This window comes from Bufo gargarizans, chromosome 2, assembly GCF_014858855.1.
Source record: "Bufo gargarizans isolate SCDJY-AF-19 chromosome 2, ASM1485885v1, whole genome shotgun sequence".
Lineage (NCBI taxonomy): Eukaryota > Metazoa > Chordata > Amphibia > Anura > Bufonidae > Bufo > Bufo gargarizans.
In genome coordinates this window covers 531817012-531836852 of record NC_058081.1, presented here as the reverse complement: position 1 = coordinate 531836852, position 19841 = coordinate 531817012, and the positions used below count along the sequence as shown (strand labels likewise).

The following is a 19841-nucleotide window of genomic DNA, read 5'->3' as shown; positions in this document are numbered from 1 at the left end:
ACATCAGGTTAGGAATTATAGAAATAAAAATTCCTGCGACAAAAAACAGAAGTAAAGGAGTCAGTGCAGGAAACGGAGTTAACATGAAGCATCATGAGAGGAACATGGAGGAACTAACGTAGGACGTGTCCACGGACACAACCTGACTTATCACCTACATATCGCCTCCTGACGACCAGGGCTGAAAAGTTACTTAGTAGGAATATAACTAGAACTGAGCAAAACAGTGCGCAGATCTCTATATACTAGATGCAGGGTACACCTGTACATGTCACTGCTTTGTACTCTCTTATACATGGGAATTACTGAGGTCACTGCCCTAACGGTCTCATCAGCCAGAATCCTGGTACTATGGAATTCTGATAATTTTAACACCTAAAACATCCATCACCCTTTCCCAGCCTCAAAGGCCTCCCCTTCAGCCCACGACATGAAATAAAGGAGGAGCTACAGTACAAATCCCATTCCTTGTTATATTCCACTTACTTGTCCGGTGGAGGAAGGTCAGAGCTGCGGGAAAACTGAAAATACAAAACATGAAGGATATTCACTTATTACATGTGATGAACACAGAGGTAGACATGGCGTTATTCATCTGCTTTATTCGGGTGCTGATCACACTGACCTGTTATATTAACAGGTCGTCTTGCACCCTTTACTAGGGATGCTAATCATATTGACCTATTTTAATATGGCGCTAATTTTACTGACCCCATTTATTAGGTGCAGATCGTACTGATCTGCGTTATTGGGGTGCTGAACTTACTAACCCACTTTCCTGGGGTACTGATGATACTTATCCACTTTATTAGTGTGCTAATCATACTTACCAGCTTTATGAGCGTACTGACTAAACTGACCCACTTTATTATGGTGCTGATCATATTGAGCCACTTTGTTAGTGTAGTGAACATATTATCTGCTTTACTAGGGTGCAGATCACATTTACATGATGTATTGGGGGGAGCATTCCCACTGGTGTGGAACTTAAAGGGGGATAGGTCAATATGTGATCGGTGGGGGTCTGACTCATGGAACCCCAGGCAATCAGCTGTTTGAAGAGGCTGTGGCGTTCGGTGAGTCTCACAATCTCCTTAACTTGCACAGAGCTGTGCCTCGTTTCACAGCTCAGCCCCAGTCACTTGAATGGGACCAAGCTGAACCTAGGCCACATGACCAATGAACATGTCATCGCTGGCCTAGAAAGAGGCAGAGGGGCTCTCCAGAGCGCTGCAGCCTTTTAAAATAGCTGATCGACCGCTTGGAGTCAGATCCTCACTGATCAAATACTGATTACCTATCCTAAGAATAGGTGATCATTACAAAACACTTGGACAACCCCTTGAATAATCACATGTATATATAGTAACTTAATATTCTCCATACACGCTGCCCTTTAGACTTGAGTTTAGACTAGAAGATGTAGATGGTTATTTTTCTTTTTTTTCCACGCGTGCAAAAACTGATTGCACCTGAACGTAATTGCAGATAAAACTGACTGAACTTGAGTGCAAAACCTTGAGTTATTTCCTGAACAGACACCGAGAGAATCAGTAATGCTCTTATGAAAGGGACCTTAAAGAAGTAATAGTGACAGGGCCCTGCCACTATTACTTGTCATCACATCCCCAGAAATTCAGACACCTCACACTGCTTATTAAGAATGGATTGCAAATACTGTTTCTCACCTCTGAAGGAAAACTTCTGGGTTCTCGCTTTTGTTCAGGTGGAGTTGACACCATCTGGTTCCGTACTGGTTCTTTAGGAATATTTCCAAAGTTTAACAAGGGCGGCTCCCAACCATTCCTGAACCGTGGTACGTATGGGGGTATGAACTGGTCTTTAGGCCATTCCACTCTATAGAGAAGTCAGGGTGTAAGGACAGATTTATAAATGACGGGTAGATTCTGGTTACAGTTGAGTTTATGGTGGAGTTTTTGACACTAGTCAGTACAATCAGATCACTACCTGGGTTTGCTCCACGTATCACCTAGTGACAGCCACAGATTCTTCTCCTCACTGTTGAGCACAAAATGTAGAAAATCAACGGCGTCCTTAATCAGCAGAGGGCTCAGGACACTTTTTGCAAGTTCCGGGCCTCCTGTGGCCTCTACCATCTACAAAACAGTTAATTTAAATTAAATTAAATACAGACAGTAAATTTAAAACCATCAAATCTGGCACTGGAGGAAATATACAAACGGCAAGTGCACGCATTAAATCGAAATAATATTTTCCTACACCTACTTACCATACTTAGTGGTGTGAAGAGGAAATGAACCAGCTCTGCTGCACTTGGGTTCTGAATTTGGGACTTCAATTTGGCCTGTCAAAAAAAAAAAAGAAAAATCTATTTAGCCAATCTGACATCCTGAGGACAGGCCATCAATATGAAAAGCCTGAAAAACCCCTTTTACAAAGTGCCTTTGCCATCACTCACCAGGAGGTTGAAGCCATGTTTGAACTTCTGGAAGCAGTCAACAAACTCTTCCTCAGGGGGAGGCTTGGCACGGAGAGTCAGAACTCCCTCTAAAAGGAACAGAAATAAGGATTATGTGAACACTAAGTTCATCACATAAGTCAAAACAATAGAACTGTCCTATTACAAACAAGCTGATGAGAACATATAGAAGAGCTACAGGTAAAGTCTGGAGGCAAACAACAAAATCCTGCCCCAAATCCTCAAGTATGGAAAATGCTACATGGCTAGAATGATCCCTGCCATGTACGCTTTCATCTGCCTGGGATACAACACGTTAAAAACACATTACCTTCTAGTGGGTTTCATGCTTTAGACCCCCTTTCTCTACATTGCAGATGAAGGGGTGAGGCGCACCTTTCTCTGTTGCCGGCTGTGGCCCGTATTGCAGCCCGCAAATTAGCAGGTTGGCAATATGTGGGCACCAGCCGTGTGCTCACCGCATCATGGATGCGGACCCAGTCCCTTGAATGGTTCTGCAATCCGGACGGTGTGGAACGGAGTCATGGAACCCCACGGGTTGCTTTCGTACCGCAAAAAATAAAAAAAATAGAACATGTTCTATTTTTTTCCGATGCGGACAGATCAAGAACCCATTCAAGTTGAATGGGTCTGGATCCGTAACAGCAGACGCACACATAGTGCCCGTGCATTGTGGACCGCAAATCAAAAGCTGAACAAGTATAACCCTCAGCCAAGCTCTGATTATTGTAGACATGGCTCTTTAGAAAAAGCAGGTTTTACTAGAAGGGAGAAAGTGAAGTTCTAAAACTGTGGTGTGCCGATTCCCAATTGTCATTTGGGCGGTTCTGCAGAGGTTGATTAACTTCCTGCTCATCTGGGCTAGCTCTGACTTGGCACATTAGCTGAGCCATGCAGGTCATCAACTAAAGGAGTTTCCCAGTTTGCATCAATATCCATTAAAATATACACTTATCAACGTAGTTGTGTTTTTTTTCCATGTATTTCTTTTACCTTTATTGCTCCTATCTCCTGGGATGTGGTCACATGACCGTGTCCATGCAGCTCTTATTTCCTGTGAGGTTATGTCCATACAGGAGCAATAATAGGGAGTGTCTACGTAACTAGCTGGTGGGAGGAGCCAAAAAGTAGCTGGGTGTTAGGGGCAGTGCAGGAGGTGTGGTAGAGAAAGGAGAAGTGCATCATGGGATTGGTTGGAAACAGGAAGTGCTATATACAGGACGGAAACAAACCAGAGAGATTTGCTTACATGGTGAAAACAGGTCAGAAGAGCCCAAATTGACAAAAAGATGTCCATGAGGTAAGCAACTATATGAGCATATCTACTAACCCCTTAACTACTTGCATTGTACATGGATGGTCACACGGTAAAGATGGTAAACCATAAACCCCTATAAATGCTCAACACAGCAACATAAATATAGAAAATCTTTATTGTTACAAAAACATACTAGTAAAAAAAAAAAAAAAACACACATGTGCGTGGCAATACAGACACAGGAATAAATAAGACTATAATAGCATGGTATACAGTAAATGCAGTAACTCCTAACTGACTCCTAAGAAGTACCAAAGGAGTAAAACTCCTTGAAAACATGGAAAAGTGCTAAGTGTATTAAAACAGAAGTGAACATAGGAGACACTACTGCCGAATGTATACAGATCAGAATAGTCCTGACCCCGACGCGCGTTTCGCTGTTGCGTCCCCTGAGGAAGCGACAGCGTAACGAGCATCGGGGTCAGGTCTATTCTGGTCTGTATACATTGGGCAGTGGTGTCTATGTTCACTTCTGTTTTAATACACTTAGCACTTTTCCATGTTTTCAAGAAGTTTTACTCCTTTGGTACTTAGGAGTCAGTAGAAGTTACTGCATTTACTGTATACCATGCTATTATAGTCTTATTTATTCCTGTGTCTGACTCTGTAGTGCCACGCACATATGTGTTTTTTTTTACTAGTATGTTGTATTTGTAACAATAAAGATTTTCTATCTTTATGTTACTGTGTTGAGCATTTATAGGCGTTTATGGTTTAACATTAACCTCACAGCTATTACCACTTTGGGCTAGTTTCTTTAATTGGTGTTACTTTAAAGATGGTGCCTCTCAGGAGCTAAATAGTGACCTTGGCATCCTGAGGTACGAATGGCTACTCTGTGCCAAGATCAAGGGAGCTATTCGGTTGCGTAGTGAATCTCCCATAGGCTGCAATGGTAAATCATTGCAATCTATAGAAGAGATCAAACAATCGCATGTTTGAAATAAAGTAATATAAAAAATATAAAAAATAGGGAAGTATTTAAAAATATAAAAATTCTAAATCACCCCTTTTTCCCCTTCTTAAAAATAAAAAAAACTGAATAAAATAAAAATAAAAGTCATTAACATTGTCATTTCCCAAAATACCCATACTATTAAAATATATATCTCGTACGGTAAACACCGTAACAGGAAAAAAACAAAATGGCTCATTCTTCATTTTTGGGTCACTGCACCTCCCAAATAAAGTTTAGCAAAAAGTGATCAAAAACAAAATGGCATCAATAAAAACTACAGATCCCCCTGCAAAAAATGAGCCATGACACCGCCCTGAAGACTATGAAAAATAATTTTCTTTGCATTGCCAAATATATAATTTTTAAAGAATAAAAAACACTAAAAAAGTAGATAAATGTGTTATTGCTGAAATTGTACTGAACTGGAGAATGAAGGTAACAGGTCAGGTTTACTGCATAGGGAACTCATGAAACTATGGCGAAATTGCATTTTTTTTCTTCCAGATTCCACCCCATTTGGAATTTTTTCCAGCTTCCCACTACATTGTATGCAATATGAAATGGTGCCATAAGTATAACTAACCCTGCAAAAAACAAAAAAACAACAAAAACACAGGAAGCCCTCATATGGCTATGTGAATGAAAAAATAAAAATAAGTTATGGCTCCGGGAAGGCAGGAAGTAAAAATGAAAAACGAAAAAAAAAATAAAAAAAATATGAAAACCGCTGGGTGCTTAAGGGTTTAAACCATAGTTAATGCTGGAAAAACCCTTAAGTCCTCTTGCACACGGCGGTTGTGGTTCCGTGCATTGGGGACTGCAAATTGTGGTCAACGTCTGTGCGGTGGCAGGGATGGATCCAGACCCATTCAACTTGAATTGGTCCTTGATCTATCTTTTTGTGGAATGGACGGAACAAGTTCTATTTTTTTGCGGAACGGAAGCACGGATCGGAACCCCACGGAAGCACTCCGTTCCGTGTTTCCGTTCCGCACCTTCGGATTTGTGGACTCATTTAAGTGAATGGATCCACATCAGTGATGAGGAATGCACATGGTCTGTGCCCCATGTATTGCGGAACCGCCGTATGCGGCCTGCAATACGGTCACGGAACCACAGCGGCTGTGTGCAAGAGGCCTAAGGCAAAGTGAGTGTGGTTACAGCCAGGGAACTGTGACATGCCACCACTATAGCACCGCCTAAATGACTACTGATAAGCAGCATGTGCGGGTTTTAGAACTTCTCTCTCTCCCTCCTAGTGAAGGCAGTGTTTTCTACATAGGCACGTCTACAAAAGGTATTTACAAGCCCAATTACAACATGCCAGTGGAACAAATAACTAAATTAGATGCAAAGTTGCTTAATTTTTTCTTAGATGTGTCTGAAATATCACTGGTTGTGAGGGTGAACATGCGTATCTAAAGGGTTAACCTACAAACAGAGCTTCAGAAAGTATTATGGTAATGTCTGTCAATTCAATCAATTATGGAAAATGCTAGTCATACCCATGTTCCACACCCCTCTATTTCATCTAGAGAGTGCACTGCAGGCGGTTACGTCCACCAGTACTACTTTCAATTGTTGGCAACAAGTGCAGTTACTTCCTACCTTCCCTGAACTTCCAGGTTTCATCTGCTCACCTGCATATGTGCTTGTTCAATGCCCTATGAAGTGTATATTGTGGGTGAAGCTGGGAAGATGGGCATGTAGGAGCTCAGGGACTCTGTGGCAAATATGACAATTTGATGTTGACACATAAAGCATTACTCATAGGGGCTGTAGGAGAACGGTAACATGTCAGGGGCAGCATGCAGACTGCCAGCAGATCCTGGAAGTACAGGGATGCTATTGGTAAACTTGGAAAAGAAAGCTATTTCAAAAAAGAAATATACCTATTTTTATTTAAAAGGTTTACTGCATGAAGTAAGGGCTCTTTCACACCTGCGTTCTTTTCTTCCAGCCTAGAGTTCCGTCGTCGGGGCTCTATGCCGGAAGAATCCTGATCAGCTTTATCCTAATGCATTCTGAATGGAGAGAAATCCGTTCAGGATGCATCAGGATGTCTTCAGTTCCGGACCGGAACGTTTTTTGGCCGGAGAAAATACCGCAGCATGCTGCGCTTTTTGCTCCGGCCAAAAATCCCGAACACCTGCCCATTGAAAGGCATTGATCTGGATCCGGCCTTAAGCTAAAACGTCGTTTCGTCGCATTGCCGGATCCGACATTTAGCTTTTTCTGAATAGGTACCATGGCTGCCGGGACGCTAAAGTCCTGGCAGCCATGGTAAAGTGTAGTGGGGAGCGGGGGAGCAGTATACTTACAGTCCGTGCGGCTCCCGGGGCGATTCAGAGTGACGTCAGGGCGCCCCACGCGCATGGATGACGTGATCGCATGGCACGTCATCCATGCGCATGGGGCGCTCTGACGTCATTCTGGAGCGCCCCGGGAGCCGCACGGACTGCAAGTATACTGCTCCCCCGCTCCCCACTACTACTATGGCAACCAGGACTTTAATAGCGTCCTGGCTGCCATAGTAACACTGAGCGCATTTTGAAGACGGATCCGTCTTCAAATGCTTTCAGTTCACTTGCATTTTTCCGGATCCGGCGTGTAATTCCAGCAAGTGGGGTACACGCCGGACCGGACAATGCAAGTGTGAAAGAGGCCTAACAGGAGCATCTGTATAGGCAAGAAATTCTTTAAATGCTCACTGAACTTTGATTTTTAGGACCATATCACATGAGGTGCATGAAGATTCCTACCTCCAGGACCTTTTTTCTTCTTTGATTTTTTCCGTTTGGAAAGCTCAGAAAAGGCTTCGGCTGCCTTTTGCAACTTCATAATAAAGAATTCAATGTCATCAAGAATGTGGTTCAGAATTTGCTGCAAGAAAGCAGAGATACGTGGAGTGGTAAGGCTTTGTTCACAGGTGTTGGACTTGCCATGCATCTGGTATGGATGCTTAGGATTTCTTATGTGGATGTTCCAGTGTAATCCCGTTGTAATTCAAAGGGGCTAATCCACCGCTTCTCCATAAGGAATCAATAATCAGCAATAATGAAAATGCATTCGATTTCAATATCTACAACATGCTGGTTGTCACACGTTTCTGAACATCTATAGGTTATCTTATTACCCAGCACATTCTGATGGATCTGCACCACATTGTGGTTCACAGAGCATAAGGGGGTTCTGCTTTTATGGGAATCAACTTAAATTACTGCCTAAGTTTAGCAATTTTCTAATAGACATTGTGTACTAATTTCCTAAGGTGGATTCACACTGGGTGATATTAGAGAAGATTATCAGGAAAAAATGTTCCTGCGAATGCTCATTCTTGACAAATCTGCCTGTCTAAAGGTGCAGCGAATCACCTGATGAAAGAGTGAAATGCCTGTTCATCGGGTGAAATGATCGTTCGTGCTTGCAAGTAAGGCTACTTTCACACTAGCGTTCGGGGCTCCGCTTGTGAGCTCCGTTTGAAGGGGCTCACAAGCGGCCCCGAACGCTTCCGTCCAGCCCTAATGCATTCTGAGTGGATGCGGATCCGCTCAGAATGCATCAGTCTGGCAGCATTTGGCCTCCGCTCCGCTCAGCAGGCGGACACCTGAACGCTGCTTGCAGCGTTCGGGTGTCCGCCTGGCCGTGCGGAGGCAAACGGATCCGTCCAGACTTACATTGTAAGTCAAAGGGGACTGATCCGTTTGAATATGACACACTATGGCTCAATTTTTAAACGGATCCGTCCCCTATTGACTTTCAATGTAAAGTGTGGACGGATCCGTCTGAGGCTACTTTGACACTTAGAATTTTTTTTACAATATAATGCAGACGGATCCGTTCTGAACGGATCCACCGTCTGCATTAAATGAGTGGATCCATCTCAGACGGATCGCTCTGAACGCAAGTGTGAAAGTAGCCTTAATAAGCATTTCCGGGCAGTCTAAACAGCAATCTGCTGCTGATAAACAATGCAGCTGTATGGAGCTCGACCCCATACTGTGGAGGTGATAGTTGCATGTAAATGCAGCGCTTCACCTCCACTTAACAAGCACTCAACTGTTGGAATCTTTTCAATATGTCTGCTCACTATCATAGTTATTGCTCACACCCAGAGGCTGAAATTATGTCCTGATCATGTGAGGATCATACAGCGTGCTACAAGACTCAGCTCTGATAACTGTACTGTAACAGACTGTGCACCTGTGGGATCATCGCATGAACAGGGCAGAGTGATACCCTCTGGATGTCGTGTTCACTAACAGCTAAAGCTACTTTCACACTTGCGTTCGGAGCAGATCCGTCTGGTGTCTGCACAGACGGATCCGCTCCTATAATGCAAATGATGGTATCCGTTCAGAACGGATCCGTCTGCATTATATTTCAGAAAAAAATCTAAGTCTAAAAGTTAGTCAGACGGATCCGTCCTGACTTTGCATTGAAAGTCAATGGGGGACGGATCTGTTTGAAATTGCACCATATTGTGTCAATGTCAAACGGATCCGTCCCCATTGACTTACAACTGCAAGCAGCGTTCGGGTGTCCGCCTGCTGAGCGGAACGGAAGCCAAACGGTGCCATACTGATGCATTCTGAGCGGATCCAAATCCACTCAGAATGCATTTGGGCTGTACGGATCCGTTCGGGGCCGCTTGTGAGAGCCTTCAAACGGAACTCACAAGCGGATCCCCGAACGCAAGTGTGAAAGTAGCCTTAGATATTCAGGATGGTGAGGGACTCAAAACTGTGCTTTACATACAGAAGACATAAATATGAGGCTTTAATTCTACCAAATATTCGGCCCTAAATATACATTATTAAAGTCCATAATCTCCGATTACCACGTCTCTGTCAATCTTGGCCTCGACCATTTGCGCGCTGTCTTCCTGATCTGAATTTTGCTGGTATCGATCATCTGTAGCTCACAGAACAAAATAAAAGGGTCAGAGTACAAAAAGTGGCTAAAAGCATGGCGGTCACATAGATGCTTCACCGGCAAGTCTCTCACACAGCTCTACATGTAGCATATTATTATATAACTGCCCCCGCATACACTCACAGTCTCCATATTCTGCTGCCCAGGCTGACCATGCTGCTACACGGCTTCGCACATCCACCTGTGTAACTGATCCAGGGGGCTGAGGAGCAGGAGCCAGGGGAGGTGGAGGGACTTTGTTGTCACCGGCATTGATGGTCCTATGGCAAAATAAATATTCATTACCTAAACTCACTCTACAGATTCACACAAAGTTTATTAAAGACCATTATGGCCATTGCTCTGACTTTTCTACAAAAAGCAGCGAGTGTCCTTTCTTCAGCCACTTAGATGTATCTGATATATGTGGTTCCTCACACCCAATCTACTAAATAGCAACTAGCTCCACCCAGTGACTGGAGGGACCGGTGATGAATGGCTTTTTTCCTGATGGATAGGTTGCAGGGCCTTCAAACCTAACTAAGGCCTTGTTCACAAGTCAGTTATTTTATCAGTTATTTCCATCAGTTAATGTTAAACAAAACCAGGTGCCGTTCAAAAACACAGAAAAGTTGCAGATTTTTTCATTATACCTTATCTGTGAGTAGCCTTTACTCCTGGTTTTGGCTCACAAAAACTGATGGAAATAACTGATCAAATAACGGACGTGTGAACAAGGCCTAAAGTATATCCAGCAGTAAGGTGAACACAAATGAGATTCAATAAAGTATTTCCACCAATGTGAGACTGTCACTTACCACCATGAGAAGGGCTCCACATACAACACCTATATTTTACAGCTATACATGTGAAGAGGGTCAGGGCTGAGGTTTGACTAATTCTTCCTAAATAATTCTTGGGTTATCCAGAAATTTGATATTTATAGCCTATCCTCAGGATACAAAAACACAGAGATGCTGGATGGCACTGCTTGACACTGGAATATCCTGTTCCGAGCCGCCTGCCGCATCTGTGTGGCGTCCCATACCGCTGCTGCTATTGTATAAGGTGTTTTGCAAAGAATAAAAACCAATGTGGACAACTTCAGTGAGTGCAATCCGTTGTGATTTATTCTGGGACTTTCCTCAAGATAGACTCCCACATCAAATATTGATGACCTAACTCCCAGCAACCTTAGCGATAAAGTTGTTAGAAAAGGCTGGTGACGTTGCAGTACATTGGTCATGTGGCCTAAGCGCAGTGCTGACATGTTCAAGTAAATGGACCTGAGCTTCAATACCAAACACAGCCACTATACAATGTATGGCGCTGTGCTTGGCAACATGTTAGGAGGCCACAGTGCTCAAGGGAGCTCTAGTGAGCAGTAACCTCTTCGAATGGCTGGGGTGCTGGCAGTCAGATCCCTGCCACTTCCCCAAATGTACAAAGCAAAAAAAAAAAAAGTTAGACCAGAACCTGCAAAAATGTGAAAACGTTCAGGTGCACACTAGAAGCACACAGTAGCAGCACACTTCCATGTGCAAAGACTAGAAACAAGAATACATGTAAAGTGCATCACTGTTATATGTAGAATATTAAATAGATTTTTTTAATCAAAATTCTGTCGGGCCCATCTACCAGCAACAAGTTGGCTCCCAACAGACAGGACCTACACTATCAGACTTGCAGCTCTGGGCTTTTGTCCTACAAAATTCAGGGCAATGTAGAATCCAGCTACATTGCACTGATTAGAAGCCCTGGTTTGCTGCTTCTTGTAATGCTGTTTGTAATGTTTGCTTTTTATAACCCTTTTTTCACATTCTTTGGAAGCTGCTGGCTAAAACTTTATTTTTTTCCCCCACACTACTGAAGATAGGCCATCAAAATCCCAGAGAGTCCCTGTAATTTTTAACTCTAGGGCCTTGCCCATATTCTCCTGACTACATTCATGTTATTGATGAAGTCAGAGGTGCAAGAAATACAAAATTTATTTGCTGACCATCAGTTCCAAAAAATACAGCTTTCCTGTGATCGAAGAGTAAAGGGTACCACAGTGAGCACATATTACCTGAGCACGTCTGGCCGTATCTTTGCTTTTCCTCCTTTGCTGTCACTCATTGCACTGTAGATATCCTGGTGGATAGTAGAAGCCTGTAAACACAACAGAGTCAGACAAAAGGAGACCCCAACATCAGTCAAATACAGCCTCGTTAAGATAAGGGATGGGGCACTGATCACAATGTAAACACTATGGGATAAGGGAAGGGGCACTGATCACAATGTAAACACTATGGGATAAGGGACGGGGCACTGATCACAATGTAAACACTATGGGATAAGGGAAGGGGCACTGATCACAATGTAAACCCTATGGGATAAGGGAAGGGGCACTGATCACAATGTAAACCCTATGGGATAAGGGAAGGGGCACTGATCACAATGTAAACCCTATGGGGATGACAGAAGGGGCAAAGCCTAAAATGTAAACACTATGGGGGTGATGGAAGGGCTGGGTGAGGAGGTGAAGAAAGGGGGCACAGACCACAGTGCAAACACTGTTGGGTGAGCAAAAGGGGTACAGGCCACAATGGAAACACTATGGGATGATGAAGGGGCATGGAACCCAATGTAAACACTATGGGGTTGCAGAAAGGAGGAGCAGACCACAATTAACACTATGGGAGTGAGGAAAGGGGGCACATACCACAGTGTAAGCCCTAAAGAGGTGAGAGAAGGTAGCACAGACAACAATATAAACACTATGAGGGTGAAGGAAGGGGGCACAGAGCACAATGTAAACGGTATGGAAGTGAGCAAAGGGGGCACAGAGCACAATGTAAGCACTATTGAGGTGAGTGAAGGCATCACATATCACAATGTAAGCACTATGAAGGTGAAAGAATGGGGCACAGCCACATTGTAAGCACTCTGGAGGTGAGGATCGCATCCACATTCTTTAGCGTCAGAGGTTTTCCCATCTTCAGATGTTGGCCTCTCCAGGTGCCTTATCACATCATGGAGTTACTTTGTACAATTGTTAATTACCAATTCTGACCATTTTGAAGCTCAGATAACATTATGGTAACATACAAGGATATGACGCCACAATTAATTCCAGAGCTCTACATCAGCTGCCCCGTATCCAAGACGAGTTTTTCAGTATCTTGCTCCATAGTTGGTTTTATCATGTCCAGGTCATTATTGTAATCTCATGACACTCTGTCTCCTAAGCACTTGTGGTCTTACAATAAAGACAACTTTGGTCTATTAAACTTTTAAAAAGGTAAAAAAAAATAATAATAATATAATCCTTAGAGTCCATATAAATCTTCATCATCCAGTACAGGGGGAGCCTAATCTATGGTCTTCCAGTTTATGGTGTCCATTGTGGTTGGCCCAAGAGCAGCAGCAAGACATTGACCCATGCAGGTGACAATGACACGAACACCCCACAGAGCATGCAGCATGCCCATGCCATCTCTACACACACTAGGAACACCGTGCAGGAGAAGGGGGTGGGAGAGCACTCGTTCTGGCCTTACCTTGACCTCATCACATTGGAAGAGGTGCAGATCAGCTTTGCTTTGTGTTGGCTCTTTACAAACAAGGGCAAGAATGGAGTTGTATCTGCAGGAGTTCATCACAGCCTTACAGTGCTGGATGGTGCTGACTGGGAAATTCTCTAATTCAGTCTGTGCAGAAATGAAATGACAAACATTGTGCCGCTCCTGGAGGGAACACTTGTCTCTATCATGTTGGAGGACACAACAGTGGAGCAGCATGCATGGACATCATAACTTTATGCTTGTAACCACTAGGAAGCCAGGGTCACTAGGCAAGGGGTTACAAACTTTCCTAAAACAACCATGCATTGGAAATGTAAAACAGTTACAACTACTACCCTTCTCCTGGAAAACCCTTTCAGTCACTTGAGGAAATAAACCAAATCTGAAGCTTCAGCCTTGACTCCACCTTAACAAACACGTCAGCAAAAAAACAGGGACAAATATGAGCATGACCCACAAGTGGCACTCACATGCCCACCTCTGACGCTAGTCATTTCAGGTTAGCGGGTGAGATTGGTTGGTTCTTAGTCAAGGTCTAGGGACAAAGCAGCTCTGTCCAAGACTGCCGAGATCGGCTGGCACTTATGACACAGCAACACAGTTTCTCTAGAATCTAGTGCAGGTTCTGCTCATAGCTAACAAATCCTAGTAAATTGTAGTTCTACAAATATAAGGCAGCAAAGCCCATTGGGATTCACAATTGCTTATGTTAAATTTCCACCTAAGGGTCAACTAAAAGTGCAAATTGACCATAGTCTATGGAAGTCTATGGGAGCACTGCAAACATGTATAAATCTATACATTTGCAGAAGTCTCCATATGTACCACTAATGTGTGACATTCCCAACCTTTCACCAGCAATTCTAGGGAGCCTGATCTCCTACACTGTAGGCACTTAACCTTCAGATCCTGACCAGTATCACCATCTTAAAACCCTAACCAACATCACCACACTCAAGAAAATGCTATGATGTCTAGTGTTCCACCTTGTAGTGTCTGAATAGAACTATATCACACACACTACAACACAACTAGTTGACAATGAGATGGGACAACAGGAGAGCATTACCTTGGTCTCTATATCATACAGACTAACTGCTTTGTCATCCACTTGGAGATACATATCCTGGGTCCACACCTTTCCCTTCGCATCCAATAACTTTAGTTTGCGGAGTCCGTCGTCAATGGTGAGCACTGCATCCTTGCGATCCATTATGAACGTAGTAAGGTGCTGCAGTACATCGTAGGAGCAGTTCACAACATGTCAATGCGGGAGGCAAGTTTATGGGAGATTTGGATAATTTACAGACCACAGCTAAATATTTGGGGACTCAGGAACTCCAGACAAAATAAACAAACAGTTAACCCCCATATAACCCAGCAACAATATGATCCCGCAAGGAGTCACGGTTAGAGTGGAGAGAGCAGAACATTACCTCAACATGATACTGGGAGGTTTCCGATATGATGCTGACGCTGTCCCGGGCATAGCTCTTTCTTTGCTCTGTGAAAAGACAAGCCAGGGAAAATAATTTGCATCCAGAAGACATCTCAGCTCCATGCACAATAAGGAACATTTAATGGTCACTTGCACCTTAAGAAATAAACAGCCTGGCACGTTGAGATAGCTGAGGACCTGGGAAATGAGGCAGGGCACACACAAAGTGCCACAACTTCCAATAGAGAAGAATTTTGGGGAATATTTTCTAGCACATAACAACAAATCATTGCCATCATACAAAACGGACGTGACCTTACACTGTTAGGCTACTTTCACACTCGCGTTTGGTGCGGATCAGTCATGGATCTGCACAGACAGATCAGTTCAGAATGGATCCGTTTGTATTATCTGTAACATAGCCAAGACAGATCAGTCTTGAACACCATTGAAAGTCAATGGAGGACAGGTCCATTTTTAATTGTGCCAGATTGTGATTCGTCCCCATTGACTTACATTGTGTGCCAGGACGGATCCGTTTGGCTCAGTTTCGCCAGACGGACACCAAAACGCTGCAAGCAGTGTTTTGGTGTCCTCCTCCAAAGCGGAATGGTAACTGAACGGAGGCAAACTGATGAATTCTGAGCGGATCCTTTACCATTCAAAATGCATTAGGGCAAAACTGATCTGTTTTGGACCGCTTGTGATAGCCCTGAACAGATCTCACAAACGGAAAGCCAAAACGCCAGTGTGAAAGTAGCCTTACATTTAGGCCTCATGCACACGACCGTATGCATTTTGCGGTCCGCAAAAAAACAGAGCCGCAAAAAATATGGATGATGTCCGTGCACATTCCGTATTTTGCAGAACAGAACAGCTGGCCTCTAATAGAACAGTAATATACTTGTCCGTAATGTGGACAATAATAGGACGTGTTCTATTTCTTTGCGGAACAGAAATAGGGTTATATGGAAACGGAAAGCACACAGTAACTTCAGTTCACCAAGCAGGAGGTTCACCAAGCAGATCTGGCTTGGTATCATAGCCGCTAAGGTTAAAAAAAAAAGCCATATACTGTAATTCTAATATCCAGTGTAGGCCAATTAGAAGATTAGAGTTTCCTCATATGTGTTATACAGAACCATCACATATTTTCCAGGCTCAGACGACATCAGTCCTATGGTTCAGAGGATGTCATACTTACCAGAAACAGCATTCTTGATCCAGTCATTATTAATGTGTCACTTATTCATAAAGCAGAACATTCTTTACAGAGCCATAAATGCCACACAGCAGCACAACACACCCCAGAAAAAATGTTTACTCCAGCCATGCTGAACATGATATATTACATAGGTGCGGCGTGTAACCAGAAAGATACTTTATATGAATCTAGGAAAGTTGTGTGAAGACCTCTATATGAAACGTAATGGCCTTCATATTAGTGATTGTAAGGCAGGTTTTATATTTATGACGTCTTATGGGAGAGCAAGAGAAAGTCTATAACTAGGTAATTTGTCATTTCAGAGTTAGGGATAAAGCATACTGCCGGTAACACATCTAGGAAATGTCTAAATAGACTCGGATACCTATTGGACATTTCTTAACTTACAGGGAGATCACTTCTCTGTGGGCCCAGAATTCTAGGATATGGCAGCATGTGGAATAATGAACACACAATGCAGCAAACGGCACACGTTTCCACAGCAAATAAACACACATCTACCTTTCTTCTTATGTTTGGATGACGATCGGAAAAAATAAATCCCATCCCCTGCGACCGAGATTAGATAGAGCACAATATCAGGATGGGAGAAGGCGATGAGTGGGAGGTGAGCTCAGGAAAGAACCAGTGTCCTTCCCCCTCTGGCAGCTCACAATATAGTTCCTTCGTACTCCAAACCAGAAAAAAAAAAAAAGTCTTCCTTGCTATACTGTCATGTTAGTGCAGAGGCTCTACTCAGTAACTGAGTGGTATTCACAGCCATTTCCAGCAGTGTTGAGAAATTTTCTCTGTGTTCTAACCCTTTTACCCCCATGTGAGCTGTCACCATGGAACCTAACAATATGCTGCCAACTTCTCAGTGTACGAGGATCTGAAGGTCCGCCCTGACCCTTGCCACCACGTGTACGGCTGTCCGCCCTGACCCTTGCCACCACGTGTACGGCTGTCCGCCCTGACCCTTGCCACCACGTGTACGGCTGTCCGCCCTGACCCTTGCCACCACGTGTACGGCTGTCCGCCCTGACCCTTGCCACCACGTGTACGGCTGTCCGCCCTGACCCTTGCCACCACGTGTACGGCTGTCCGCCCTGACCCTTGCCACCACGTGTACGGCTGTCCGCCCTGACCCTTGCCACCACGTGTACGGCTGTCCGCCCTGACCCTTGCCACCACGTGTACGGCTGTCCGCCCTGACCCTTGCCACCACGTGTACGGCTGTCCGCCCTGACCCTTGCCACCACGTGTACGGCTGTCCGCCCTGACCCTTGCCACCACGTGTACGGCTGTCCGCCCTGACCCTTGCCACCACGTGTACGGCTGTCCACCCTGACCCTTGCCACCACGTGTACGGCTGTCCACCCTGACCCTTGCCACCACGTGTACGGCTGTCCACTCTAACCCTTCCTCATCAGTTGTACGGCTGTCTGCTCTAACCCTTCCCCACGTGTACGGCTGCCTGCCCTATCCCTTTCCCACCAAGTGTACGGCTGCCCGCCCTATCCCTTGCCCTCCCATGTGTAGGTCTGTTCACTCTAACCCTTGACCCAAACTCATCATCAGGCATAGGTCTGTCCACCCTTAGCAGGTATACATTGGTATATACACATCAGCACATGAAATGGCACAGAATAAGGAGGTTTGCTTTACCATAAAGACTCTTGGCATTTGTTCTTCCACTTTTCTCCGATTTTACAGAGGACAAATCATAATTGCTATAGGAGAGAAAGAAGAAAAAAAAAGCAGATGCATGAGATATACAGTAACAGATTAGTGGTGATCTTGAATGAACAACACTGGACACGTCCTACTCAACAAGGGACAAAGTCACTCCACACGATTTTAAAGAGGACCTTTCACTAGAATAAAAAATATAAACTAAGCATACAGATATGGAGAGCGGCGCCCAGGGATCTCCCTGCACTTACTATTATACCTGGGCTCCGCTCCATTCTCCCGGTATAGGCTCCGGTATCTTCATATTTTCGGCTCAACTGGGTGGAGCATGCCGGCGTCTCCTTCTCCCAGGCTGTAGCGCTGGCCAATCGCAGCGCTCAGCTCATAGCCTGAGAGAAAAAAAAACAACTCAGGCTATGAGCTGAGCGCTGCGATTGGCGAGCGCTACAGCCTGGGAGAAGGAGACGCCGGCAGGCTCCACCCAGTTGAGCCGAAAATATGAAGATATCGGAGCCTATACCGGGAGAACAGAGCAGCTCCCAGGTATAACAGTAAGTGCAGGGAGATCCCATGTCTGTATACTTAGTTTAGATTTTTTATTCTAGTGAAAGGTCCTCTTTAATGTGGGTAGTTATGCCATCAGGTCATGGCAAGTCATACGAGTGACTGCAATAGACTGTACAATGAACAGCACTCTCAGAGCCAGGAAGTTGCTGCTTAAGAAGCAGTGGACAAAACACATTTTAAGATAAATAAGTAGGACTATGGCAGATCTCAGATTGGGCTATAAAAGACATTAGAAAGATTGGGGATATTTAGTGTAAAAGAAATGAAAATGCTTAAAAGTTTGACCCAAGAGTGCCTGTAGCAGTAGAGTGGTAATGCCAAGACAATGTGTGGTGAAACACTATAGCTCCATACACTGCAGTACCCATTCTTGGCTACCACTTCTCAGCTTCCATTCACTTGAATAGGAACATCAGCTTCTGCACCCAAGATCGGATCTGTACACTGTGTGGTGGCCATAGTGTTCCTTGCTTCATATGCCATTTCTGGAAATTTTTGCTGCCACTAATAGCTAATCACAAGGGGTGACGGGTGTTGGACCCCCACTGGTCGCATATTGATGAAGCAAAAAAGGTTATCAGTTACACAGAAGCCTAGATTTCCTGTCCATAGGTTTCTGACCATCAGAAATGGAGCTTCATGTAACTGTATTACTATGTAAACAACATTTTCATTTTGCTTGATGATGTATAAGTAGAAAGGTGAGATTGGAAGGCTCTTATCCATGTGTCTAGCATTCAGCTGAATAACGCTGATATCCAATACCAGACATTACTGGGCACTATCTAATCTCTTGTAACCTCCCCTGGGAAAAATGGTCTAAAGGTGGATTTAGACACCTGTAGCTGGCCAGCTAAGACATGTCCTAGGTTGGTAATATAGCTTATATGTTTATATAGCTAAACCTGCCAATAACCTTAATACAGTTCCTATGTTTGTGGGTTAAAGACAAAAGCAGAGTTATTTATAGAGAGTTCATGTTTGGATGTCATATAACTGTTATATATTGTGTGCACAGAAGCAGAAAAGATAATATGCCTTTAAGATTCATTATATAATGTAAGGTAAACTCAATGACACAGCAGAAACAACAGAAAACTGTTGTTGCTGGACAGGAGTCTTCACCAATCATAGCCAGCCTCACACACAGCAAGAGTTTTGACCAATCAAAGCCAGCCTCACACACACAGCTTGTGTGGGAGAGGAGAATCATGCTAGAATCATTGAACTGCTAGAATCATTACACCAGAGGAGAGGAGCTGAACAAACATTTACTCCACCAAGAGCTATGTTTTATGGAAGCAGAGAGGCCAAAATAGGTATTTAAAACAGGTATATAATGTCCCTACTGTTAATATAGTGATTAGAACTGTATACTGAACCAGTTATATGAGTGTTTATTTACAGTTCCACAGATTGCAAACTACAAAGGTCACAATCCAAATTCCATATTGAAATCCAAATTGCATACAACCATACCAGATCATACTCAACCAACCAATCTGCAAATAGTTACTGCTAACTGCATACTGCAAATTGCAACCACATTCAGCAAGTAGAACTATTAGTTAGACCTCAGATATACCTCTCAAAGATATCATAAAGTGCGTAAATAACTTAAAAGGAACCGGTCACCAGGAATTTGTGTATAGAGCTGAGGACATGGGTTGCTAGATGGCCGCTAGCAAATTCGCAATACCCCGTCCCCATAGCTCTGTGT

General features: G+C 43.9%; 1 protein-coding gene across 1 annotated transcript in view; it reads right to left on the bottom strand.

Annotated features, from left to right (window-relative positions):
- EPS8 (epidermal growth factor receptor pathway substrate 8) overlaps positions 1 to 19841 on the bottom strand; it is a 92562-nt gene that overhangs the window by 37337 nt on the left and 35384 nt on the right. The window contains exons 2-15 of the mRNA XM_044277503.1: positions 17528 to 17592; positions 16382 to 16429; positions 14654 to 14721; positions 14287 to 14448; positions 13194 to 13343; positions 11720 to 11802; positions 9796 to 9932; positions 9578 to 9651; positions 7500 to 7620; positions 2441 to 2529; positions 2252 to 2326; positions 1969 to 2117; positions 1689 to 1857; positions 487 to 521 (exon numbers count right to left, since the gene is read on the bottom strand). Of these exons, the coding sequence (XP_044133438.1) occupies positions 487 to 521; positions 1689 to 1857; positions 1969 to 2117; positions 2252 to 2326; positions 2441 to 2529; positions 7500 to 7620; positions 9578 to 9651; positions 9796 to 9932; positions 11720 to 11802; positions 13194 to 13343; positions 14287 to 14448; positions 14654 to 14721; positions 16382 to 16429; positions 17528 to 17592 (1425 nt within the window). The remainder of the gene's footprint in view (positions 1 to 486; positions 522 to 1688; positions 1858 to 1968; positions 2118 to 2251; positions 2327 to 2440; positions 2530 to 7499; positions 7621 to 9577; positions 9652 to 9795; positions 9933 to 11719; positions 11803 to 13193; positions 13344 to 14286; positions 14449 to 14653; positions 14722 to 16381; positions 16430 to 17527; positions 17593 to 19841) is intronic.